This window comes from Silurus meridionalis, chromosome 28 (genome assembly GCF_014805685.1).
Source record: "Silurus meridionalis isolate SWU-2019-XX chromosome 28, ASM1480568v1, whole genome shotgun sequence".
Classification (NCBI taxonomy): Eukaryota; Metazoa; Chordata; class Actinopteri; order Siluriformes; family Siluridae; genus Silurus; species Silurus meridionalis.
The window spans coordinates 3,844,920-3,871,079 of record NC_060911.1 but is presented as its reverse complement, the minus strand read 5'-3'; the positions used below and the strand labels follow the sequence as shown (position 1 = coordinate 3,871,079).

The following is a 26,160-nucleotide window of genomic DNA, read 5'->3' as shown; positions in this document are numbered from 1 at the left end:
GCTTTAAAACTACAGTATCCAACAATTAGTAACCCATGGAAGCCCTTTTTCTGCCACATAAAAAAAAAACAATGTTTGTCTTATTGCTAATCGCAATTCCGACTTTATTTCCACAAATTCTGAGTTGTTTTCGAACAACTAACTAATTTCATTTTCAATTTGTAAAACTTTCTGGCACTACAAATATATAAAAATCCATACCGTGTTTTGACAGTGACCTCGGAATAGGGCAGACTCAGGATGACAGCATTGTGGGCCTGAGACAGACTAAGCAGGCTCCGCCCACCACGACAATCACCGGAAGCTTGTCTTCCAGCAACCCTGACTTGGCGCAGGGCCAACAGCGCATCATTGACTACAGCATGCAGCCACCTGGTAAACGCCAACCCCTTTCTTGATGCACAGAGCGCTAGACACAGTTGCAGTTTGGACAAGGCTGTGAGCTGCAGAAGGCAGCTAATGCTGCTTCCCTTCCTGCTTCACTTTTCTTTGCACTACTGACTGTATTGCAGTGGGTGGTTGGGTGGTATGTGGGTTTCAAAAGGCTTGCTGTTATATGTCAGTTTTACGTTCTAACTTTTCCACAACCCTCTTCTCGCTCACAGCACCTGGATTCACTCGTGAGTACTCATGCACTGCCTGGGGGTTTCTCCAGAGTCTCCAGAATCTTATGGTTCTAGCCGCCTTTTTAGATGCACTGTATTAGCAAAAGTTTGTGGACACCTGACCATTCGATTCTATGTGCTTTTTGAACGTCCAATTCTACTTTTATTTCCCATTTGTGGTTCAAAATAACCTCAACTCTTCTGGGAAGATTTTGCACTAGATTTAGGAGTGTGCTCATGGAGATTTGAGCTTAGCCACAAGGCATTTGGTGAAGTCAGGTACCGATTAGAGGTCGACGGATTTTACCTATAGCTGCGTTGGATCGTACTTGCGGATAACTGATTTGGATTTAAAAACGGATACTCGTTTAAATAAAAAAAACAACGATTGTTTCGAACTTTGTTACACAAATAAAAACAGAACTAAATTATGAAAATTTACTAAATGTAATAATTATATTAATAAATATTGAGGAAAATAAGACATGCATTCAATATGAAACAAAAAGTAACACTGCACATAAATAAAAACAGTTACATCCAAAAAACAAAACAAAAAAAGAAAAATACACTTTTCAAATAAACAGCATCAGTGATTTGACCTCTAGAGGCCGCTCTCGTACTGTATAACGCGACCTGGAAAAACTATCGGCATGGATTTTGGATTTTTAACAGTCTACTATTGTGCCGATTAATCTGCAAAACCGATGAATCGGTCGACCTCTTGTGCTGATGTTGGTGAGGTGAGGAGACCTGGGGTGCAATGAGTCTTCCAATTTATTCCAAAGGTGTACAATAGGGTTGATATTGGTTGCAGGCCATTCAAGATCTTCCTCTTCAGCCCATGTAAAGCATATCTTCATGGAGATGGCTTTGTGTACAGCAGTATTGTCCTGTTGAAACAGGTTTTAGTCTCCTAGTTCAAGTGACAAAAGAATTTCTTGCTACCACAGGAAAGGGAAGAAAGAAGAACTACAGGTGATTGGAAGAGTCAGGTGTCCCAATTCTTTTATCCATATAGTGTACCTCTCCTTAGATTTGCTTTCCTTTCCAATCAATTCTTCTTGACTCTCGTAGTTTAACTGTAGTTCCTCGAACAGATTGATTTAATCATATATGTCATGCTGATCTTTCTAGATATGGATCGTCTTTTTCTATATGTTATGATTTATCTGTATTATGAATGCAACTTTTTATCTCTCTACCTTTGTCTAGAACGCTTTTATACGTACCCATTCTAGCTCCTTGAATCTCTCTTCAGTCTCTTTACTTCTAGTTTTGCATTTCTAACCGTTCTGCAGGAACATGAATGTTTTCCAGTCCTTCTTTTTGTCTGTAGTAGCTGACTCCATTCAGTGCTTGTTTCTCCAGCTGTCTTTAATCCTGTATCTCGATTTGTTTAGTCTCCAGTAATTTGAGGTTTAATTCAAACTTTTTTTTTTTTTTGGCGAATTACAGTGAAATTAGTTCCATCGGATCATGTGCATGTGATTAGCATAATGGCATTTGCTCTTAAAACTCATAAGCTTTCATTTTGTTCAACTCCATGATTTCAGGCTGGCTCAAATACTTAGCAGCATTTATCTTTCATTATACTTTCATCTGGTTCTTTTTTTTTTTTTTTTTTTTTTTTTTTTTTTAATAATGAACGAAAATTACAGCATTTTAAATTGTTTTGCAGTTTAATAATCCAAATTCAATATTGTGAATCATTAATGTGTAGGTAATAACATCTACTGACTTGCAGTGGATGCATGTAGTCTAGTGAATTTTTTTTTGTTTGTTTTGTTTTTTCTTTTCCCCATTGGCTCACTTTTGGAACAGCTGCATAACTTAGGACGTAAATATTTATCAGACATTTCGCTTTATAGAATAAGCAGCAGTGTTCTGTTTGGATTACCAGGGATTATGGTTTATACCTCAGTGCCATACTGAAACAAACAAGAAAAAGAACAAAGTGAAAGCTTATTTGTTGCATGATGGCTGAACCAGGATACTTGCTTGTTTATTTATTTATTTTTGCTAGTTCTGTTAAGTTTCGCTTGTTTTTCCGTTCGTCTTCCTTTTTCAGAATTACAAGACCAGGTGCTGCGAGTGTTCAAAGCAGATCAACAAAGTCGCTACCTGCTGATAAACAGGGACACGACGGCGAGAGAGGCGGCCAACCTGGCGATCCGGGAGTTCGGCCTGACCGGCGGCCCTGAAGCGTATTCACTGTGCGAGGTTTCGGTTACACCGGAGGGCGTCACCAAACAGAGGAGACTTCCTGATCAGCTCAATAAACTGGCCGACAGGATTCAGCTCTGCGCGAGGTGCGCTTTCACAAATTTACTCAAACCAGTCCAGTGTTTCTTTCTTTAAGGAAAATGTTCTGTTCATGTAAAACTATTAAGTAATGGTGCTGGTTTTATGGTTTTTTGTTGTCTTTTTGCCATGTAGGTACTACCTCAAGAGCAATATGGAGACCGAGACGCTGTGCTCAGATGTCGAGGCCCAAGAACTGCAACGTGAATCTCAGGTTTGTCTGTTATCTCTGAGCTCCACCGAGATAGCCAATCAGCTCTCGGCACGCAACTACGTGCTCTTTGCCAGCATCGAGCCCACCGATTACATCGATGACCTCTTCAAACTGCGTCCGCGTGAACTGCCGGGCAACCTCCGCAACTTCGAGAACCTCGTCAATCAGGAGACCTTCTGGGTCACCACGGAGATTGTACGGGAACCCAACCAGACCAAAAGGATGAAGATAATCAAGCACTTCATCAAAGTCGCCCTGCATTGTCGCGATTGCAAAAACTTCAACTCCATGTTCGCTATTATCAGGTGAGTTCACAGGGGCTAACAGCTAACCAAAGACCCCTAGATATATGATGTGGTATAAACGCGTCTCTCTCATCTCTCTTCTGTCTTTTAGCGGGCTGAATCTTGCCCCTGTGTCGCGTCTGCGTGGGACGTGGGAGCGACTTCCGGCTAAATACGAAAAGTTGTTGGCCGAGCTGCAGGAAGTCTTCGACCCGTCACGCAACATGGCCAAATACCGCAATCTTCTAAACAAGCACAATCTCCAACCACCAATCATTCCTCTTTTCCCCGTCATAAAGAAAGACCTCACGTTTCTACACGAGGGTAAGATTCCCAAACCTCTAAGGTGACCACCTTAGGATGCAGAATTTGGGTCTGTCTGGTTACAGTGTGTGCATGTTTCTCCATGATACAGGGAACGACTCTAAAGTGGACGGATTGGTCAATTTTGAGAAACTGAGAATGATCGCTCGTGAGATCAGACATGTGGTTCGGTTGGCGTCCGTCACCATGGATCCAGCGCAGCTCTTCAGGACAAGGTATATACACACACACAAACACACACACACACACACAAATGTTTGCAAGAAGCACAGATACACACACTTTCTAGTAGAATGCTGCATGAGAAACGAGACGAAGTGTGTAATGGAACAAAATGGGTGGAAAAACACTTCTTGTTCTACAGAAACACAAAGTATTTGTACGATTATACGATAGACGTGTCCCTGTGCAGCACTCTACTTTCATTCAGTTTTTCAGCCATAATGAAATTCCTTGAACGGACCCCATAAGGAGTGTAATAACTGTTTTGGTCACATTCCCGTCAGCCGTGTTTGTGCTTCCTGTGCTGAAGTGGGCTCTTCCTGTGGTCTGTGGCCTCTGTTCTGTGGGCTTTACTGTATAAGCACCTGTCTGTCTCTCTTGTCTCTCTCCCCCTTTTTATGTCTCTTTCTCTCTGTCCTCCTCTTTGGTGTCTTCACGGCTGTGTTTCAGGAAGAAAAAATGGAGGAGTCTTGGGTAAGTGGGAACTGTCGCTCAGCCGTTTTTTCGATGCCTGCTGTCTGACTCCTAATGTCTATTAACGTCGCTGTAGTGCTGTGATTAACTCCGCTCATCTAGACTGAGATTAACCTGGTACAAAGAACCAGTTCTCTTCTCTTCTCTTCTCTTCTCTTCGTTCTCCCCATCTCTCCTTTTCTCCTCTTTTACACTCTCCTCTCGTTCTTCCCCCTTTTCACTCTCTCTCCTTTTCTCCTTTTTTTACACTCTTCTCTTCTTTTCTTCTCTCCATTCTTCTCTTCTCCTCTCCTCTTTTGTCGACTCCTCTCTTCTCCTCACTTTTCTCTGCACGAGCTGTAGCAGGTTGTAGATGGTGTGAGCATGTCTGAACACTTTTCACATGTTTTTTTTTTCTTCAGCCTATTATTTAATTCCCTTATAAATAACCAGTTCAGTTTCACTGATGTTTTTACTGATGAGTTGTGTCGTGTGTGTGTGTGTGTGTGTGTGTGTGTAGATCTCTGAGTCAGGTGAGCAGCTCCTCGTTGTCCGAGGGGACGGTGAGTCACCGAAGAAGAGGCAGACGGAGCTCCTTCCTCAGCGCAAAGAAACTGTACGAGACGGAGTTGATGAGCAGACGAGTGCGGCAGTACTTGGACATGCGCACACACGAGAGCGACGAGGACACCTTACACGCCCTGTCTCTGCAGTGGGAGCCTGCCAGCAACTCCAGTGAGTCCCTGAGACACTCAGCATTCCAAACGTGACAATTTGGATGTGGTGCTGAAGTCTGAGCTACTTTTAGATTAAATATGTTGTGTGTGGGAGAACTGATCTCAGTGTTTGTGTGCTCCTTAGCGCATAAAACAGGCGCAGAGAAAAGGAGAGTTGATGCATCTCCAGCAATGCCAAGAAGCCCTACGCCAAAAAATATACCTCGGAAGAAGCCACCTGCCAAAGAAACGGCACCCTATGGTAAAAGTCCCCCCAACGCGCGCGCCACACACACACACACACACACACACACACACACACACACACACACATATATATATACAGTAAAACCCTATTGTACGAGCATAATTCGTTCTGGAAAATTGCTCGTAGGTCCATTTCCTTGTACGTTCGAACTAATATTCCCCATTAGAATGAATGTAAAAGAGATTTAATCCGTTCCGAGATCTCATTCAATCGCTTATTTCTGCACATAAAAAGTATTTGTAGCCTATTTTAACCAACAAATACACCGCAAATTACCCTAATGTAAACATAATTTAACACTTACCCATGTGATAGTGGTTGTTTGCGAGTGTGAGACGCTGTCAGGGCACGGACTACGAGCCAAAAGCGGAAGTAACTCAGTCATGTTTATTAAACATCCAGAACACAACACAGAGTCAGAGAGAGAGAGTTACGAACCGCTGTCACGAAAGATCACCACACGAGTATAATCCGAGACAAGGAAAGTATCCACGGAACAAAGAGTAATTCACGAACAAAGGTAATCCACAAACAAACGTAATCCTCGGAACCAGTGGGGCGTGCTGGCAGTTACGTACACGGTCGGTGTCCTTAGCCATATAGTAGGTCCGACAAGAGTGAGATGGGAACGAGAGCTTTTATGGGGATTCGGCAACGAGAGACACCTGTCTCTCATTAATGCCGGGAACGGCAGAGCAAGGCAGCGCGACAGCTACCGAGGGGGGGTGTGGCAGGGGGATCCCTGACAGACGCGCACCACGCTTATAACCTCCTCGGTTTCCATGGTAATTCTATTTACTTTCGTTTTCATAGCACCATCACTGATTTTCTTGGGGGACATTTTTCAAGATATCTAGTGAAATAAAAATATAAAACTAAAAAAAGCTGCACTGAACAACGAGAGCAACCGAGTGATACGTCCTCAACTAAATGACTGATGCTTCCCTCGGCCGAAAACGGGGAACCGGCAGCATGGGTTTGCTCGTGCATTCAAAATTTGCTCGTGAAACAGGGTAAAATTTTGCGAAAGGGGTCACTCGTATCTCCATTTACTCGTACTATAGGTTGCTCGTACAACGGAGTTTTACTGTGTGTGTGTATATATATATATATATATATATATATATATATATATATATATATATATATATATATATATATATATATATATATATATATATATCGACATTTAACCATTTTGATCATATCTGAGTACAAAGCTGTTTCCACACTGTGTGTAGGTGCACATTCGCCTGTGTCTCACCATTCAGAAGAATGCCCGGATAGGCACAAAAGACAACAGGAAAACATCCAAACAAAACCACCTTCTCACCGCTCATCCCCGCCTACTTTACCTGGCAGCTCGTCCAGAAAAGGTACGAACTTTCTGCTATGTAAAAGTTCATTAACTCTCATACAGTCTGGATTCATATACACACAATCGTAATAGTGACCATTGGATTTTATAAAGTGGGGGATCCCAGGCCCACAAATGTTTTTTGGTTTTTTTTTTTGTTTTTTTGCTTGTTTTATTGTCTGAACTTTTAACAACCATTTGTAAATCAGAGAAACCCTGTTTGTTCAGCAGGCCCCGATCAGCTTAGTCTCCTGAGTTCCTCATCATCCGACCTGATCATAGCAGAGGAGAACACTCACACCCACGTTCATGCCCCCCCTCAACCTCGCACATTCACACAGACTCCTAACACACACCGAGCGGAACCAGACCAGATCAGTCTCGGGTAAGCAACTCGGAAAACGCTGGAACTATCAAATGCAACGTCATTGTGAAAGTTTTATTATTATATATATATATATATATAAAAAAGTTTTATACTGTATAATAGACACTATGCAAGAGACAACTTATAAAAAAGATATTTAATCAAATCTATTTTAAATTTAAAGCTGTAACTATTGTCACAGCAGCCATTATAGAACACTTTCTGACCAATCAGATTTCACACTGTGGTACAATAGTTTATTAGTAATATAGAAAAATGTATTGTATTCATTTTCTCGGTCAGATCTTATTCGCTGACTCAGGACCAGTGCGATCGCGCCTCATTGGATGCTGTTGACAGTGGGCGGGGCAGCTGGACCTCCTGCTCGAGTGGTTCCCACGACAACATCCAGAGCATCCCTCAGCGCATCGGTTACTATGACAGCCGCAGCTGGGAGACTCTATCAGAGGGGCCAGGGATGGGGCGGAGCCAGTCTGCCACACCCCTGGGCTACTGGGCAGACGAATCGGAAGGCGACACGGGCACGATCAAGCGCCGAGGGGGAAAGGACGAGGTGCCGGTGGTGCCAAAGCCCGTCACAAGTCGAAGAGAGAGCCGTTTCCGAGAGCCTCCACCCACTCCACCTGGATACACCGCTCTTCCACTGTCCGAGGTCGAGGAGCTCGGCCATAATCCCGTCCACAGTCAGACACCCGGGCGACGCCCGCCAGACTACAACGCAGCTTTGCAGAGGTCCCGCCTCATTAAGAGGTCATTGGACTTAGAACCGCCCCCACAGCCACGCCCACATACCCGCATGCACGGATACACTCACTGTCCTACGCCACGCAGACCAACATGCGATGGTGAGGATTTTGATTATATATAAATATTTATATATACATTTTATTTACATTTTCATGTATATAATGTTATGTAATGTTCTGTTACTTTCTGTTTGCAGAAAATGAGCAGATTTCAGCAGTATGAGATCAGCACACAGCCTCGCCTCATTCGCTCGCTAGGAACTGTATTCAAAGCTTCTGAAAAACCAAATCGTCTCAACTCTCTGCTCCTGCTGTCCTCTGATTGGTTCCCACAGCTGTCACTCAAATCCCAAGTTGAGTGAGTGAGAGTGGACTTAGTGGTGAAGAGACTCAGAAACTACCACATCGTTTGACATTCATTCTTATTTTTAATTTGCTCTTGGTTTGAAATCACTGTGAGAACCACAAGAAAGATGTTTTTTGGCACTTTGAAGGGAAGAAAATGAAGGAAGACGGACTGAGTTTCACAAACAGATGCTGATATTTTTTATTTTATGGAAACAGTGTTACTTCAATTGATGTCTAAAGCCTACGCTTTATGTGTGTGTGTGTGTGTGTGTGTGTGTGTGTGTGTGTGTGTGTGTGTGTGTGTGTGTGTGTGTGTGTGTGTGTGTGTGTGTGGCATGCAAGGATACTTGAAATAGAGCGTGATGGCGTGTGTGTGTGTGTGTGTGTGTGTGTGTGTGTGTGTGTGTGTGTGTGTGTGTGTGTGTGTGTGTGTGAGTGAGAAAAGCTGCCCGTCATCGACCTCAGAAACAACTGTGTTGCTGTCAGTATTCAATCGTTCATGTTCACGTCTTGTGATTTCAATCTGATTTCTCACACTGATTTTTTTAATGCATTTTCAGGCATTTTTATGTTTTAATTCATTTCAATCATGTTTTAATTAATGAATCAAATTTTCATTCCTCTCTTTGCCAGTTGAATGGCATTAGGCACAAACTGTTGCACAGATGGAGAAAGTTGGGGGAGAAAAAAAAAGAAAAAAGTTTGCATTGTTATTAACTGTTATGAAAGTTATTATGTAGCTACCTTTTTCAATCATAGGTCATATATATGTAAGTATGTATGTAAGAATGTATGTATAAGATAAGAGATGTAAGAATACATCTAAGACTTCAAGATCTTCGTTTGTCCCTGCCTGAACCTTTTCATACCACATGTATTTCTATGTCTTTTAAAAAGACAGCTGGTAAAAGTCTGTATCACATTTTGTATTTTTAATACAAAAAAAATAATGTAAATATCGGTTATATTTTGTTTAAAAAACTGCAGAGAGCTATATGCTGTTTGAGGTGACGTTCGGCTACGACGAATTCGAATGACCAAAAATAAAATACTGTAGCAACAACGTCTCCTTCCGATCTCTTGTTGTCCCCGGAGTGTGGTAAATGTGGGGAAACATTAGGGGAGGTGTGTGGGTGTGTGGGTGTGTGGGTGTGTGTGTGTGTGTGTGTGAGAGAGAGAATCATAAGCTTTTCTTCTATCCGGATGTTGTCTCTGTTGCATAAACCCCAGTTAACCACTAGAGGTCAGTATTTCTGTAAATTACCAGCAGGCGATTTATTTTTATTAATAATAATAATAAGAGGAAATAAAATCGAGGTCGGTTTATGCGAGGGAAAAGTAAAAATCGCAAAATTGAATGTTACAATATATAAAATATTGTATTTAAAATGTTTACCATTTTAAAAGCTTTTTTCTTTTTCAATATTGTCTTATTTCCAGGACTAATAGTTCTGGTGTTCTGCTGCATTTCTGTGCTGTTTCATGGCGGTGGTTATGGGGCTGCTTCCAAGGGTTTATAAGGTGATTAAGTCGTCTTTTAAAGGGTCTATACGATCGTGAGTATTGGAGCGAATTAATCACATAAGGCGAAGTATTTAAAATGGCATAGTGGTTAAGGGCCTTGCTCAGGGGCCCAGAAATGGCTTTAATCAATGACCAGTGCCTAAGCTACCACCAGTTTAATCACACTGTTCGAATGATTGTTGGTATCAAATAAACTTTTTTGTCGATTAAAAAAAAAAATTGTTTAATAAAAAAAGACACTGCAAGATGCTTCTTTAGATTAAATGCCATGTTTTTAAAGGTTGGTATTTTATTTATACACAGGAGGCGAAGGAGTCACCACATATGAATCATTGTTCGATTCAGAGAAAGAGAACATCTTAATATACCACAGATGCTCATCTTGCTGATCACAGACACGACTCGAATTAATCTTTTTTTGCAGATAAACAACAAATAAATTGAGAGCACAGATTTGTAATAGAAATGTGCATCATTTGAGGATTTTTCTATTCTGGATGTAAGCAAATGTAAAGAGTAAAATGTCTACATTATATTGTCTTCAGAATATAATTTAAAGTTTATTTCATTAAAAAAAATACTTGTGAAGTACAAAGAAAAATATCAAAATTAGTATTTAAGCAGGGGAACACTGCTTATTTGTTTAAGCTATTCCATTAGTGGACTAAATGTATTGCTGTAGCCAAAAAAAAGCCATAATGTAGCCATCTTCATCCTTGAAGAGCTGAAATGAACATTTAACTAACTACAATCAGAATAAGCAGTTACTGAAATTTCTGTTTATCAACTTATTTTTAGTAAACACTAGAATAAAAGTAAAGAAAATTAAAAAAAGGTCATGTATACTCAGGCATATAGTTTATTTGATTTCACTGACTAAATGTGTGTTTAGATATTCATCATTAAATGAATCTATAATAATTTGATTTTTCTGCCTGATGATTTGTAGGTTGCAGCACATATTCCTGATTATTTTTTATTCAACTCGGATATTAAGTTATAAATATTAAAGTGTTTATCAATATTCTTAAATAGTTTTTTTTTTAATAGAAAACAATATATACATACACACACACACGCACGCTGCGCAGGGGTTGGAGCGCGCATGCGCCGCTCCGCCCGATATGGTCTGCGTTTCCAGTCTTCCACGGCAGGGGTCGCTGCGACTCGTGCGCCGCTCATGTTGGTCTGGGGCACGGTGTGAGTGTGTGTGCGCTCGCGCTCCAAGCTGCTGCTACTGCTGCTACTCCGCTCCTCCTTATGCCGATGCGTCGCGTAACGGAGAGGGGAATATAATCCACCGGGCTGTTGGGGAAACACGGAAACACACACACATACACACACTGGGCATGGCGGACAGGCTTCCTCAACTACAGACAGTGTGTGAGTGAGAGAGAGAGAGAGAGAGAGAGAGAGAGAGACGCCCGTGTGTTTACAGTAGCTGGATGTGCAGCGACAGCTGAGCTGGACTCGTAACCCGGCGTTGGGATGCGGATTTCCTCTGTCAGGGCCCGAGATCCTGCTGAGATGGAATGGTGCAGGAAAGTACTGACACATCCCGCGGCCTGAACACACACCACAACATGGAGATCCATCCGCTGTAAGCACACTGAACTAGCTAGCTAACTCTCTCTCTCTCTCTCTCTCTCTCTCTCTCTCTCTCTCTCTGTTTTTTCTAGTTAGCATTACTGTGTTCTATTCTCTCATTCTGATCCCAATATTATTTAAACACCATCTACACAACATTGTCATGTGCCAACACACTGTGGCTCTGACTGTAGTTCCGGCTGCAGGACGAATCACAGGTTGAAATCAATGCGTTTTCGTTCGACTACAATCGTCTCCATAGTAACACTGAATGGCTGATGCTCTATATAACCTAATACCAGAGCAGCTTACATTTATAAAGTTAGTCTCTAAGTTTATCTGTAATGAGCGATACAGCGGAAAGGAAAAACTCCCTGAGACTTCATGAGGAGCAATTCATTCTCGTCTGGGCGACACAAAATGTCCATTCCAGTAGTTCCTTCATTGTTAAGGGTCCCATCAAGCATTTAGTGATGGAGATTCGGTAGATCTATGCCATTGAGGTGGACTTGAGATGAAAGGTCTACTCTAACCTCATGCACCTGACGTGGAATCGTCCTTGGCTGGAGTGAGTGGTCTCCATTTGAGAAGATCTCCATCCAGAGGTAGAACAGAAGAGAGAATCAGACAGAAAGGAACAGGATCGCTAGTACCTCAGGTTTATGTTCAGAAGGAGGCACGTCCAATCCGAGGTTTTCCACCATTTCTACCAAGTCTTAGAGGGCCTTGTGTTTTTTTTTTTATTCTCCGTGATAAGACACGACGTATAAACATTGGACATTTCAGACAATCTCTGACCTTACTTGTAGCTGTGAACAAGTAAAAAGAAGAAGTTTTTAGTCATTTTAAAGGAACGATGAAATTGCAGGACAGTTCACTGTGATACTGAAGCATCAAAACACTTAAGGACTTGTTTTAGTCCAATAGGATTTAATTCCTGAATGTCTTTAAGCGAAGAAAAACCTATATGATGTTTTCCAAGGGACATAAACAACCGTGACATCAAGTGCAGTGATGTTGTGTGAGGGTTTTTAGACGTACTGATGAGTTTATTACAAACACCTACCTTTAGACACCTTGTAGGTGTACAGTTAGAGATGCAGTGTGTGTGTGTGTGTGTGTGTGTGTGTGTGTGTGTGTGTGTGTGTGTGTGTGTGTTAGTCATCCTTAAGCCTTCATCAGTGTTCGCTTCTAACCACACAACCACTGTTGACTGGAAACACGTCGAATTTCACAACCTGAAGTTTCCCTCACACTTGATTCAGAGTGCTGTTTATTTATTTTGCCAGTGTTATTTATTTATTTTTGTTTTTTTGGTTGACATACTTCGAGGTCTTGCTCAAAGGTTTGATATTTTCTCCTCAGTTCACACAGTCGTTCCAGAAGCAGAATCCTATTCGAGTTATTTAAATGATTTGCGAAAGTGTGACGTTTGGGAAGCAGATGTTTCCCTGAAGTCTCAGCGTAGGTGTTAATTTAACATAATGAGTTGTGTAAAAAGTACACGAGTATTTTTGTGTGTATGCTTATTTAAAGTGTGACTTCGTAATTAAAGGCATTTATCTGAACCCAAAAGATACCAGAAATCAGTGCTAAGTTCGATCGTGATGCTGCTGAATGCTCCGTTCTGATTGGTCAGATTCTAGAGTATATTGTGGACGCTCCGCTGTGTCTCAGATTATTATTATTATTATTATTATTAAACTGATGACAAAACACCATGTTAGACCATGAAAAACATATACTGTATTATATTTGTTGATGTTTTATGAAGTCTCCAGTGGCAGCATGTGGAATGCCACCATCAGACAGAAAAGCTGCATGGCATCAGAATGCATGGTAAAACCCAAGCTGTTGGAAAAGCTGTTGGTTCAGAGACAGATTCCTGGCATAGACAATGACCAGGCTATCAGACACTGTCCTGATTTCAGCTCCTGATCCAGAGACTCTCAGTGTAGCAGTAAAAAGCAGAGATGAACTTGGCCGCAGTGTCGGTGTCTCTGGAAACTGGTACTGGTCTGAAAGCTTCAGCTCGTGTTCAGGAAAGATGCCTAATTCACAGACAAAGTGCTGCCTGCTCAGTTCTGGTTGTAGGTCCATTGAAGACAGAAACGGAGACGGGCTGGGATTTGGAGGACATTAAACATAGACTGTCGCTTTCTGCGGCTTGGCAAAAAATACAAATACATATTGTTAAAATATAAATAAGAGCTTTGCACTTTTCTGCATTTTATTAGCTACGTGTGTCAGGAAATCTCCGTTTCACATTATTGAAATGGTGTATTGTGTATTGTATTGTAACAGAGTGTGTGTGTGTGTGTGTGTGTGTGTGTGTGTGTGTGTGTGTTTCGTTCCAGATGCACCAAACTTTGCCATCATAAAGCTTTGGAGCTGAAAGATGATGTGTGTGAGAAGCAGAGCGCAGTCACTATTAACCCTCGACACATGAAGAAAGCTTTCAGGATCATGAACGAGTTGCGCAGGTGTGCGTGTGTGTGTGTGTGTGTGTGTGTGTGTGTGTGTGTGTGTGTGTGTGTGTAGTCTGTTACATGACATTGTAATATATAAAGAAATATAGAGCGAGCATCTTTTTTTCTGCCTCCAGGATCATCATGTAATGTTACTCTTACTGTTTATTTATTATTGCGGTTATAAAAGGACAAAAGAAAAAGCAAAACTTTTTTCCCCCTCCAACAGTCAGAGTGTGTTGTGCGACGTGACCATTGTAGCTGAGGACGTGGAGATCGTGGCACATCGAGTGGTCTTGGCAGCCGGGAGCCCGTATTTCCATGCCATGTTTACAGGTTTACTCTTAAACCAATCCAATAATAATAATAATAATAATAATAATAATAATAATAATCATGGTTCTGAACATATAGGATGAAGTTAGAAGTCGGTTGGTTGTGTGTGTGTGTGTTTTGTTGTTTTTGTGCGTGTATAGTGATTATTATGTATGCAGATGCAGTGTGTATTGGGATAATGATTGTGTGTGTATGTGTGTGTGTGTGTGTGTAGGTGAGATGAGTGAGAGCAGACAGAAGAAGGTGAGGATAAAGGAGATAGACGGCTGGACGCTGGGGATACTGATTGATTATGTTTACACTGCCGAAATACAGGTCACTGAAGAGAATGTACAGGTAACACGCGCACACACACACACACACACACACACACACACACACACACCACTGATTTATATACATATTTCAACCTGGTTTGTCCAAAAACTCAATTCTGTTTGTTCCGGTCAGTTTAATCACCTCTGTAAATGAATGCTCCGCCTTATTAACAATTGTACCCATATTAACATTGTTTCACTCTGTATGCAACTGTGAATCTGAAATTAGAAACTTTTCCTAATGACACGCCAAAGTGGATTGTGCATGTCATTTAAATGAGATGGTGAATGCGGTTATTTTGAGGAATTTGATTAAGTGAAAAGAAAAAAACTTTCAGGTTCATTGTTATTAGTAGAGAAGCAGCCAGATGAATGTGATTTTTCTCACACACACAGCATGTGCAGTCTCTCACTGTTTATTAAAATTGGTTCAAGTAAATGTTATTTCATTGCACTAGTTTATCTCTTTGTGTGATTTAGAACAGGCAGATTTCTAGTACATAAAATAACAGAAATCAGCTGTTATTTCGTACTATGTGCATCAACCACAGCTTCAGCATTTCAGTGATGGCAAATGAATTGTATAAGTAGAATAATCTACGGCTAGGCGTGCGTTATATGATTTTATGACACTCGGCTTCGCATCTGGTAGTTATTCGCCTCGTGCATTGGGAACATATCTATGTTCCTATCTGGGAATTGTTCCATGCATGCAAGCCATCATGTTAGAATTCATTACCTTCTACATTTTTTCTCTTTTTTTGTGCTCTGATGTCTCCAAAATAATACCCTAACCATTACACGTATAATTCCCTTAACGATGATAAAGGTTTCAGCAATGCTCATGGTCCATTCATATTTTTAGACTCCATTAGAGCGCTTGGGATTGGACATGTAGTAAATAAAATGATTCGCGCCAGTAACAATAAAAGTGTGGCTGTAAAACAGTGCTGCAGTCTTTTCCGTCTCCTACGTGGAAGCAGAAAGAAGGGAGCGGTGGACGGCTCTTCATTTCCTAATTGTGCTATGCTTTGTCTTTTGACTAGTAGGTGAGTGAGTAAGTATTTTCAGCAGATGAAGAATAATGAAAATGAGAGAGAGAAGGGTGTATGATGTGGAGATGGTGAAGCAGGAAATGGATTGGATTAAGGAGGAAGTGAGAGCAGTGATTAAGAGGATGAAGAATGGAATGTTGGTTGGACCAGATGACATACCAGTAGAAGCATGGAGATGTTTAGGAGAGATGGCAGTGGAGTTTTTAACAAGAAAGTTGATCAGTCACACCATGAAGTTATGGGAAAGAGTAGTGGAAGCCAGGCTGAGAGAAGAGGTGACCATCTGTGAGCAACAGTATGGTTTCATGCCGAAAAAGAGCACCACAGATGCCCTATTTGCTTTAAGAATGTTGATGGAGAAGTATAGAGAAGGTCAGAAAGAATTGCATTGTGTGTTTGCGGATTTAGAGAACGCGTACAACAGGGTGCCGAGAGAGGAGTTGTGGTATTGTATGAGGATTTCAGGTGTGTCAGAGAAGTATTTGAGGGTGGTGCAGGACATGTATGAGGCAGTGTGACAGCAGTGAAGTGTGCAGTAGGAACGACAGACTGGTTCAAGGTGGAGGTTGAATTGCATCAAGGATCGGCTCTGAGCCCTTTCCTGTTTGCAGTGGTGATGGACAGGTTGACGGACGAGGTCAGACAGGAGTCTCCATGGACTATAATGTTTGCGGATGATATTGTGATTTGTGGTGAGAGTATTGAGCAGGTTGAAAGAGCCTGGAGAGGTGGAGGTACGTGCTGGAGAGAAGGGGAATGAAAGTCAGTAGGAGTAAGACAGAGTACATGTGTGTGAATGAGAGGGAGGGCAGTGGAGTGGTGCGGTTGCAGGGAGAAGAGGTGGAGAAGGTGGAGGAGTTCAGGTACCTGGGGTCAACAGTGCAAAGTAATGGAGAGTGTGTTAGAGAAGTAAAGAAAAAAGTGCAGGCAGGGTGGAGTGGGTGGAGAAGAGTGATAGCAGGAGTGATTTGTGATAGAAGAGTATCTGTGAGAGTGAAAGGGAAAGTTTATAGGACTGTGGTGAGACCTGAGATGTTGTATGAATTAGAGACAGTGGCGTTGAGTAAAAGACAGGAGGTGGAGCTGGAGGTAGCAGAGCTGAAGATGTTGAGATTTTCATTGGGAGTGACGACGATGGACAGGATTAGAAATGAGTTTATTAGAGGGACAGCGCATGTAGGACGTTTTGGGGACAAAGTGAGTGAGTGTCTGTCACTTTTTCCTTTTAGCTTATGGGTGCAACAGGGGCCTTTATTGAAATCTCGAGCAAAGTGAGCGTGTGTGAGTGTGTGAGTGTGTGAGTGAGAGATAGTGGGTGGCGTGCAAGTGCTTTACTGTTCTATGTATGTGTGTGTTGAATAACACTTCAAGTGTGTGTTCTCAGTAACACTGAGTACTCTACGGTCTGGCGTACGGTTGAGCTTGGGTTTGTTATGAAACCCTAATGCACTATTGAGGAGCAAAAAGTCTGTACCGTTTGAACTGTTTCACTTCAGTGTGAAAACGTGGCTACTGACAAATTTAAGGAAAAATCTCTTTTATATTGCAAGCTGCTAAGCGTTAAGGTCATAGCATATGATTTACATCATCTACATTAAACTTTTATTGAGCTTCAGTGGCTGTATATAGGCAACCCTTCAGGGAATGTGGGTGAAGTCATCATGGAGGAAACCCGTTCCATGAGGATAGAATAGGATGCTTTATTCTGAGATAAAGATCGCATGCCAGCACCTAGCATTCAGGCTCTGGATGCACCCTGGCACTGATGTCACTGTAGATGAGTGAATGAATTTCCTTTGTGTGTATATGTGCAGGTGCTGCTGCCAGCCGCTGGTCTTCTCCAACTGCAGGAGGTGAAGAAAGCATGTTGCGAGTTTCTCTCCACTCAGCTCCACCCCACAAACTGCCTCGGAATCCGGGCGTTCGCTGACCTACACGCTTGCTCTGATCTCCTCAACCTGGCCAACTCATATGCAGGTGGGTGTGTGTGTGTGGGCGTGTCTGTTGGTGTGTATGTGCAAATTTACATGCCAAATATACTTACATTTAAACCTGTTAATCTTGAGCACCTATTGCATCCTTCATCTCTCCGAGGAGTTTTTAGTTCCATCAGATTTATAAAAGTTACAGCTTTATGCTTCTGAGCTCCTGGAGCATGTGCAGATTTTTTCGTTGCGATCGTCTTTGTCTGCTGCGACATCGCCATAAATAAAACACAAACAAAAACCGAGTAGTCTTAAATGAACTACGGCTAACAATCAGATCCATCCGTACTTATCGGATCCTGAATCGGATCCTGAGTCTGAAATTAAACATCAAGAACGACTACAGCAGGACGTGTCTTTATGGTCAGCACCGAACAAGGTTCTTCCCTCACAAAAACACATTCTTTTGGAGACGTTCTTCTCAAGCGATTGCCGGGAAACACTGCTGACAACCAAATGAAGCACAGTGGCGGATGTTCTCTTGCTCTCGCTCTGGTTGCTGTGTTTGTTTTTTCGGGAGAAACGCCCATATAAGAATTCCGAAAAAAACTTGTGCGCTCTCGGAAGGAGTGTATTTTTGGCACAGAAACGCTCCATCATACATTCAAATAATTTTTTATTTATTTTTTTTACTTTTTTATTTTTATTTTACAGTGTCAATAACTCCGAATGCATGAAATAGCATTAGACCCCCACCTTTTAAACATGCTGTTATATTCAAATAATCAACAACATGGTGGTGTACTGATTATTTACCTTATTGTTGTGGAATAAAGTTTACTTCCTGTGCAGTCATGATGTTGAACGGTGTGCTGTAGTGTTTTAAATCTCCTTTTTGGCTTCTTCTCACTTTCATGCAAACACAGAGCAGCACTTCTCAGAGGTGATGCAGAGTGAGGAATTCCTCAATCTGGGCATGGAGCAAGTGTGCAGCCTTATAGCCAGCGACAAACTCACCATACCTTCTGAAGAGAAGGTACACACACACACACACACACACACACACACACACACACACACACACACACACACCGAAGTAACAACGAAGAAATCAGGAACTGGATGATCAGCCATGTATAGTATATGTACTACTATATAAGTAAACAAAACACAACCAGACATCCTATAATGTTGTGCAGCATCGTTGCTATGGCAAAAAAAATTATAAAATAGTATGGTCCAAGGTTGTCCTGGTTGTCTTGGCAACCCAGATACAGCAACAGAAGGGCTGTTAAAATGAATTGAGATGGAAATGATTGGGATCTAAGTGTGCGGTATTATGCTAATAGGCCTTTTGTGGATGTGTAGGTGTTCGAAGCGGTCATCGCGTGGGTCAAACACGATAAGGACGTGCGACAGGAACATATGTCTCATCTGATGGAGCATGTGCGCCTGCCCCTCCTCTCCAGAGAGTACCTCGTACAGGTTAGTGTGTGATTAGAGGATTACAACACGTCAACAGCTGCAGTTGCAGTCCGAATGCGGCAAATAATAGGGAATAAAATTGCCCTTTATGTTGATATCGAACGTCTGAAATATCTTCATCGTTGTGTTACTGTGTAACCACAGCACTCGACTTGTAGGAGAACGGTGCTACACAGCGGTTGAGAAATACGTGGAGAAATTTAGCTTAGCTTTTATTTATCTTTAAAACGGCTCAATATCATCATTTACATATAGCATGTATTTTTTTCTATAGTTTATTTAGCATTTCTGCAAAATCGTTATACTACTGACTGCTGAGGATACAGTTAGTTATTATGTAGATACTTAGCTTTAACATTAACAAGTGCAGTAAGTATAAAAACATATATGGCCGAATATAACCTTCACCTTTGCGTGAGCTTTACGCTTGTGCAAGTAGTGTAAAAAACCCAAAAAAAAACACAAAACGAGAGAAGTAAAACTTTAATACTTCTACATCGAAGGACAGAAAAACGAGATGTTTTAAAACCAGATTTGGGGTCAGAAAACACGGCGTATTCTTATAATGTCTGTATATTTTCACTGAAACGTGGTGTAAAACGTGTGCGATTGTGCAGAGGGTGGAGGAGGAAACGCTGGTGAAGAACAGCAGTGCTTGTAAAGACTACCTGATCGAAGCTATGAAGTATCACCTGCTGCCAGCCGAGCAGCGCTCCATGATGAAGACTGTCCGCACCAGAGTACGCACACCGGTCAGCTACCCGAAGGTGTGTGTGTGTGTGTGTGTGTGTGTGTGTGTGTGTGTGTGTGTGTGTGTGTGTGTGTGTGTGTGTGTGTGTGTGTGTGTGTGTTTATTACCTGCGCTCATTATTTACTTAAAGGGCACATGACTGTTGTTATGTCACTGTGGGCAGCGGAAGCTCAGTGGTTAAGAAATTGAATCCGAAGGTCATGAGCTCAAATCCCAGCACTACCACCAACCTGCCCCTGCTGGGCCCTCGAGCAAGGCCCTTAACCCACGTTTGCTCAGTTGTTAGTCACTCTGGACAAGGAAGTCTGCCAAATGCTGTAAATGTAAATCTTTTCATTTTTCCATAAAAAACGCTATTTGAGGGACCCCAAACACAGATGGTTCAGATGTTATGAGGGCATATTTTTATGCTGCGGTATTCACGGTTTGCAATCTCCAGACCATGTTGCATGAAGTACACACAATAGAAGATATCAAAAACTCCTCACTGTTTTTATATATGTGTATATATATACACACCAAAATATGCTGCATTGATAAAGTGTGTGTGTGTGTGTTTGAGTTTCTGGAGGCAAATTTCTGTTCTCATAGAGCAAAAATGTGGTTTCTAACGGTGACACAAAGCAGCATTTATACCTTTGTGAGGATTTGGGATGCATTCTAGCCAAAAGCAACTAAATAAAAAAACTAAAAAAAAGATTCTGACTCACCTGCTAAAGGACGCAGGCGACTTTTTTTTTTTTTTTTAACTGTGATTCTGCTTTGCCACATGATTCAGGTGAACAGCAATTTATTTCCAAAGGGTCTTCATTGCAAACGAGTTATAAAAATCAGTTTCTTTCTGTCAATTACCATTTGCTTGCATAGCTACTTGTGAGTGTTGTAGTAATCATGTAGATAAGTCTAGCTAGTTAGCTAGCGACCCAAAAATATTTTGTTGAATTTAATGGATGCAACACAATATTTAGTCTCAAAACGCTGAAGCGCATTCAGATAAATCGCAGATAAATAAAAAACTTATGTTTAGAGATTCGAAAAAAATGAGGATGTAATTAGTTTGATCATTTAAACACCATTATGAAGTGTGTGTGTGTGTGTTCTGAGATATTGTTAGTGTAAATGTGTGTGTTTTGTAGGTGATGGTGGTTGTTGGGGGCCAAGCGCCAAAAGCCATCCGCAGCGTTGAATGTTATGACTTCGAAGAGGAGAGATGGTTCCAGGTGGCAGAACTTCCATCCAGACGATGTCGAGCAGGTAGACACACACATGCACATGCACACACACACACACACACACACACACACACACACACCCCTACACCCAGAATGTATGTGCTTGTCAGGAAAATCAGATTAAATGTTTTTTTTGGGCTTTTTTATTTTTATGTAACACTGTATAATAAATGATGAGTATTTGATAAACAGATATAAATATAACTATTAGTAATTTTATTAGCCGATACTTGAAAACTATAAAATGTTTTTTATTCTTATCAACCACTGATATTTTTTTATCTATGATTTCCTCAGCAACCCTGTGTGTGTGTGTGTGTGTGTGTGTTTGTTTGCATGTGCGTAGGTGTAGTGTACATGGGAGGCATGGTGTATGCTGTGGGAGGTTTTAACGGCTCTCTGCGTGTCAGGACAGTGGACGCGTACGACCCTGTGAAAGACGAGTGGTGTTGTGTGAGCAGTATGCAGGACCGGAGGTCCACACTAGGTGCCGCTGTTCTCAACGGACTTCTTTATGCCGTGGGTGGTTTTGATGGCAGCACAGGTAAAGGCCAAGATGGAATGAGGTCATTTATAGTAAAAACGTATGTAGTGTCAGAAGGTTACTGCTTTCATGAGATCCCTATGCAGTTACCTTCAGCTATGTATGTGTGCTTTAGCTGCTGCTCATACGCTGCATAGTTTTTTAATTCATTAATTCAAAATATGGTGTCTGTTAAATAATCAGTATTTCCCAGTAGCAGTGCATTTCACATTGAGACTTTCAGTGGTGTCCTGCCTGAATCAATCCACCTCTTAATATCATTATTTTTACACCACGGCTCTAGAAACCATCAATATTTTAGAGAAGCGCAGTAGAACAGAGCGCTGCATCACACACAGGAATATTATACAGTGAGAATGAAAGTCATCACTAAAGCAAGAAACCCAAACCCAGCCATCATAGAAACGGCTATAAAAACCACACGTATTGTGCAGTTTGCTACAGAGTTGGTTTGGGAGCACTGACTAGTGCCTAATGTTACTGTGCACCTGATAGATGGCCTCAGTGCTGCCAACTCGCAATCTGATTGGTTAAAGCAACAGCCTTCAAGCAGAATACACTTTTGGCTGCAGGCGTCTGTACAATCGAATCTGAAGACTCAACGCAGCTTCCTTTCACCTCAGCAACGCGTGTTGTGACTGCTGAAATCTGATTGGATAGAAACTCCAACGCAACCAGACACATCTTGCAGCAGTGATAATATATATTTATATAAAGAGTTCTGATTGTCATGCAGGTCTGGCTACTGTTGAGGCGTACAATTCGAAGACCAACGAATGGTTCCACATTGCTCCTATGAACACCCGGCGCAGCAGCGTTGGTGTGGGTGTGGTCGGAGGTGAGCAGAGCCAATCAGAGCCTTTACACTGTATATTCTACCGTCCTTTTCAATAGGACAAAACAGTATTGAATTTTTTTTTGTCTATGCCATTAGAATGTATCATTTACATATTTATATATGTAAATATGCTGATGTGCTCTGTTGTGTACGTGTGCAGGTATCCTGTATGCAGTCGGTGGGTATGATGGAGCGACACGCCAGTGTCTGAGCACCGTCGAGGCGTACAACCCGAACACCAACGAGTGGTCATACATAGCAGAGATGGGCACGCGGCGCAGCGGAGCAGGTTATACACACGTGTTCACACACACCCCTTCGTAAATACTGCTTTACAATTACAGATGGTGGTTTATAGTGACTGTGTTTGGTGGACAGGGGTGGGTGTGCTGAAAGGTCTGCTGTATGCTGTGGGTGGGCATGACGGCCCGTTAGTCAGAAAAAGCTGTGAAGTGTACGACCCCGTCTCTGGGACCTGGAAACAAGTGGCTGATATGAACATGTGTCGCCGGAACGCAGGTAAAAACCTGGCACTTGCAGGTCAGAACACCTTAATGTAGGTACACCTCAGCACGTGTGTGTGTTTTGTGATGTGTGTAAATGTTATGCGAGTTTTAAAATACGCACGTTTGATGGAATCAGTGGAGCAGAATCCCTGACGTTCTCCAAATTCTTAAACATACACTACACCATTGGCCTCATCTCTAATCCTGTGTGTTCGTGTGAGTAATGTTTGGTCATCACTCGTTTCTGGAAATGTGACAAACGATGGAATCGTGACACTTTCAGCTTGATTTGTGCTTAGCCAGCTCTAACTGATGTCATGCGTCTTTCTCTGTAGGAGTGTGTGCAGTCAGCAATCTGCTGTATGTGATCGGGGGCGACGACGGCTCCTGTAACCTGTCCTCGGTGGAGTTTTATAATCCCAGTACGGATAAGTGGACCATATTGCCAAGCTGCATGAGCACCGGGCGCAGCTACGCAGGTCAGGCACACAAACCACCAGCATGGTGTGATGGAAATAGTGACCGTATACATAAGAGAGCCAGAGTGGAAACTGGCTGCTTTGTCATTTTGTTGCTGCATCTTCGTATAACACAGGCTACAAATATATAACATAATGTAGTTTTATTGTAGTTTTTTTTTTCCTTCAAAACATATTTTTGCTATCACTTAGAAATAATAATTTGTCATATTTTTTAAAAGGATATAATAATGAGAATACTAGTCAGTTCTGAATGCATAAAAAAAAACCCAGCTTGAATACATTCATTGTGTACGTATTAATTGAAAGTGCATTTTTCAAGTCTTAGGTGTGTCAATGCATTAAAAAAATAAATTTAATTCACCATCTTTTTGTTATACCTTTGGCTCAGAATGCGTTTTAAAATAACTTAATACGACAAATAAGATTTAAATGATAATTTTGCTACTGTTTCTGCTTGGATACGGTACGCAGATTAAATGAATTTGGCTAATAAATTTTCATTTTGCAACTTATTAAGCGATTAATATGTAATTTACATATTACAACTACTGTTTTAAATGGCAAATGTAAAAGATAAAATGTAATTTTCATTTTCCTGTTGCACCAAACTTTGCAAATATGTTAATGGAAAATGTAAACTTAAATAGAGAAATACATTTGGCATTTTGAATATTAAATTTTTATATTGAATTTCGCTACATTTATGCTTCCATAGAATACTAAAGCAAAAATTTACCTGAAATGCACCAGCACCATCTAGTGGCCGCTTTACAAACTTCACTTTATTTACGGAATTGTACAGTATACCAAAGACTAATGTCCGTGTGTGTGTGTGTGTGTGTGCGTGTGTGTGTGTGCGTGTGTTCACAGGTGTGACCATTATTGATAAACCTCTCTGAGCAATTGAAGAGTTGAAACTCTGTTGAAGTGGAAGCTGAGAATAAGCTAATGTGATGCTGTGGAGTGGCTCACACTCAAGACGAGGCTGAAGCTTCCTCCTGGAGCTGCTTCATGATTCAGAAGGCCTGGACAACACTGCTCTCTTTCTCTCTCAGTCACTCTCTGTCTCTCTATCTTTCTCTTCCTGTCTCTTTGTAAACCATTTGATTCTTTCCTTTTTTTTTTTTTTTACTCATTTTCTATTTTTTTTTTTTTTTTTTTATCTTTTTTTTTTTCCCACAAATTTCTCACACATTTTCCCATCTTACGTTCTCTCTCTTCCTCTCCCTCTCTCTCTCCTTTCTTTTATTTGAGAGTAGTTACAGTATGATGAAGATTCTTGCACTTTTTCAGTGAAGTACTAACCAAGTGTGACGATTCAAACTCTAACGTAACTGAAGAATCGTTTTTGAAACACTAGTGTAATCTTCCAACATCTGTTTCTGGGGACGATAGTCAACCTATAAGACCTGAAGGAACCCCTCGCTTATTGTTGATGTATTTGCCTGGGGAATGAGACTTTCTTACAAATGGACCGAATCTCCAAAAGTCACTGGACTGAAGAGATGATTTTATGAAGGACGGACGGATGGATTAGATGGCTGATGTTTGATTTTAGGGCAGGAATGAAAGCTGCTATAATCTACAAGCAAAAGCTGCATCGGTGAACATGAATGGGAGACTTGCACATGCATTTCTCGAGTTTATTTGCCAAACCATGTTTCAAAAAAGTCTTAATGCTGAACTTTTCTTCGTTTCTTATGCAACGTGTCTTTTAACCGCGATTCGGCTGGATGTGAATATCGGTTCTGGATGTACCCATGATGCACTGCTCTGCTGCTGCGTGTGTCTGAGCATGTGTATCGTTTCGGACTGCTGCTGGCTGCTCAGCTAAGGAAGCGCTTCTGCATGGATTTAGGTTTTGTTTGTGTGTGTGTGTGTGTGTGTGTGTGTGTGTGTGTGTGTGTGTGTGTGTGTGTGTGCTGTTTTTAAACTACTGCTGTCATGTGTTCAGTGAAGAATGGGACGCTGTGTCACTCTGCCAACCGCTGAACACTGACCAGACGTGTGCAAATTTTCTCTTTCTTTTCTTCCTTTCCTTTTATCTTCTGTAACTTTTATAATCTTGGTTGTGTACTCTCTCTCTCTCACTCTCTCTCTATCTCTCTCTCTCTCTCGCTCTCTCTCTTTCTAGTATTTATCTATTATTAATTATTGTAATCAATATTAAAGCTAGGTGTCTGTCGAGGAATGCAGCGCACTCAAACCATTTCATAATGTGTTTTATATCATGAATAATAAACATGCTTCTTGTATTTAAATCCGTGCGTGCGTGCGTGCGTGTGTGTGTGTGTGAGATACTATACAGGTACACTTCAGGTTCGAGAAAGCCCATCAATTTTTTTCTTTTGTTGGACAAATGTATATGTTTTAATGGTAAATATTAAACTTAACATTTTTTCCAAAACATTTGCAGTTAAAATTTCCATCTGGACTCAAAACAGGGATCATTTAAGCCTGAAATTCGCCATCAAACTGTATTTTAAAATCATAACTGATTCATGGAAGAGAGTGTAATAATGTAAGGGGTCTGCCATCAGTAGGAAGATGTATGAAAGAAGAAGAAGAAGGACTAAATGAAAATGTAAAAATTGATGTTTAGAGAAGTAGAAACGCAGAAAGTTTTAATGTGTAGTGGCCAACGGGGAAAAAATAATTCAGGAAGGAAATGTGCAAAGAAAATGCACTTTTAAAAATTTTTTATATTTATTTGCCTCTTCCAAGATGCTGGCACCAGTTACTTGATGTTCTAAAATGAAATGAGTAATTTTTTTGTAATGATCAGATGGTTTAATATTTTATATTTATATATATATATATATATATATATATATATATATATATATATATATATATATATATATATATATATATATATAGT

The 26,160-nt window shown here is 41.1% G+C and overlaps 2 protein-coding genes and 1 long non-coding RNA gene across 8 annotated transcripts in view; 2 read left to right on the top strand and 1 right to left on the bottom strand.

The window, feature by feature from the left end:
* Positions 1-9,292, top strand: part of rapgef2a (Rap guanine nucleotide exchange factor 2a) — a 30,503-nt gene extending 21,211 nt beyond the window's left edge. For 2 of the 6 annotated variants that reach the window (XM_046842905.1, XM_046842901.1), the window contains 13 exons: positions 215-375; positions 606-620; positions 2,677-2,917; positions 3,045-3,428; positions 3,520-3,731; positions 3,823-3,946; positions 4,404-4,427; positions 4,927-5,141; positions 5,268-5,384; positions 6,632-6,766; positions 6,976-7,132; positions 7,418-7,980; positions 8,079-9,292. In XM_046842905.1, the coding sequence (XP_046698861.1) occupies positions 215-375; positions 606-620; positions 2,677-2,917; positions 3,045-3,428; positions 3,520-3,731; positions 3,823-3,946; positions 4,404-4,427; positions 4,927-5,141; positions 5,268-5,384; positions 6,632-6,766; positions 6,976-7,132; positions 7,418-7,980; positions 8,079-8,104 (2,374 nt within the window). In that variant the 3' untranslated portion in view covers positions 8,105-9,292. The remainder of the gene's footprint in view (positions 1-214; positions 376-605; positions 621-2,676; positions 2,918-3,044; positions 3,429-3,519; positions 3,732-3,822; positions 3,947-4,403; positions 4,428-4,926; positions 5,142-5,267; positions 5,385-6,631; positions 6,767-6,975; positions 7,133-7,417; positions 7,981-8,078) is intronic. The other 4 variants (XM_046842902.1, XM_046842903.1, XM_046842906.1 and 1 more) reach the window with 4 other exon arrangements.
* Positions 9,293-10,006: 714 nt separating this feature from the next.
* Positions 10,007-11,318, bottom strand: LOC124381334. The gene is made up of 2 exons (XR_006924833.1): positions 11,190-11,318; positions 10,007-11,058 (listed from the first exon to the last, which is right to left on the bottom strand). It is a non-coding gene; the product is annotated as an uncharacterized LOC124381334 (long non-coding RNA).
* Positions 11,052-25,540, top strand: klhl2 (kelch-like family member 2). Its single transcript, XM_046842873.1, has 15 exons — positions 11,052-11,353; positions 13,698-13,823; positions 14,038-14,144; positions 14,359-14,480; positions 17,331-17,493; positions 18,368-18,477; positions 18,810-18,926; positions 19,544-19,693; positions 20,814-20,931; positions 21,256-21,453; positions 22,190-22,291; positions 22,452-22,580; positions 22,670-22,810; positions 23,133-23,276; positions 24,150-25,540. The coding sequence occupies exons 1-15, from the start codon at positions 11,286-11,288 to the stop codon at positions 24,176-24,178; spliced, it is 1,824 nt and encodes a 607-aa protein (XP_046698829.1). The 5' UTR covers positions 11,052-11,285; the 3' UTR covers positions 24,179-25,540.
* The last annotated feature ends 620 nt before the right edge of the window (positions 25,541-26,160 follow it).

What these genes read in the sequence shown, in the direction of transcription:
- klhl2 (XM_046842873.1), top strand. Translation starts at nt 11,286, where the DNA reads ATGGTGCAGGAAAGTACTGACACATCCCGCGGCCTGAACACACACCAC. An exon ending in TTTCCATGCCATGTTTACAG is followed by an intron (nt 14,145 to 14,358) that starts GTTTACTCTTAA and finishes GTGTGTGTGTAG; the next exon opens with GTGAGATGAGTGAGAGCAGA. An exon ending in CACGCGGCGCAGCGGAGCAG is followed by an intron (nt 22,581 to 22,669) that starts GTTATACACACG and finishes TTTGGTGGACAG; the next exon opens with GGGTGGGTGTGCTGAAAGGT.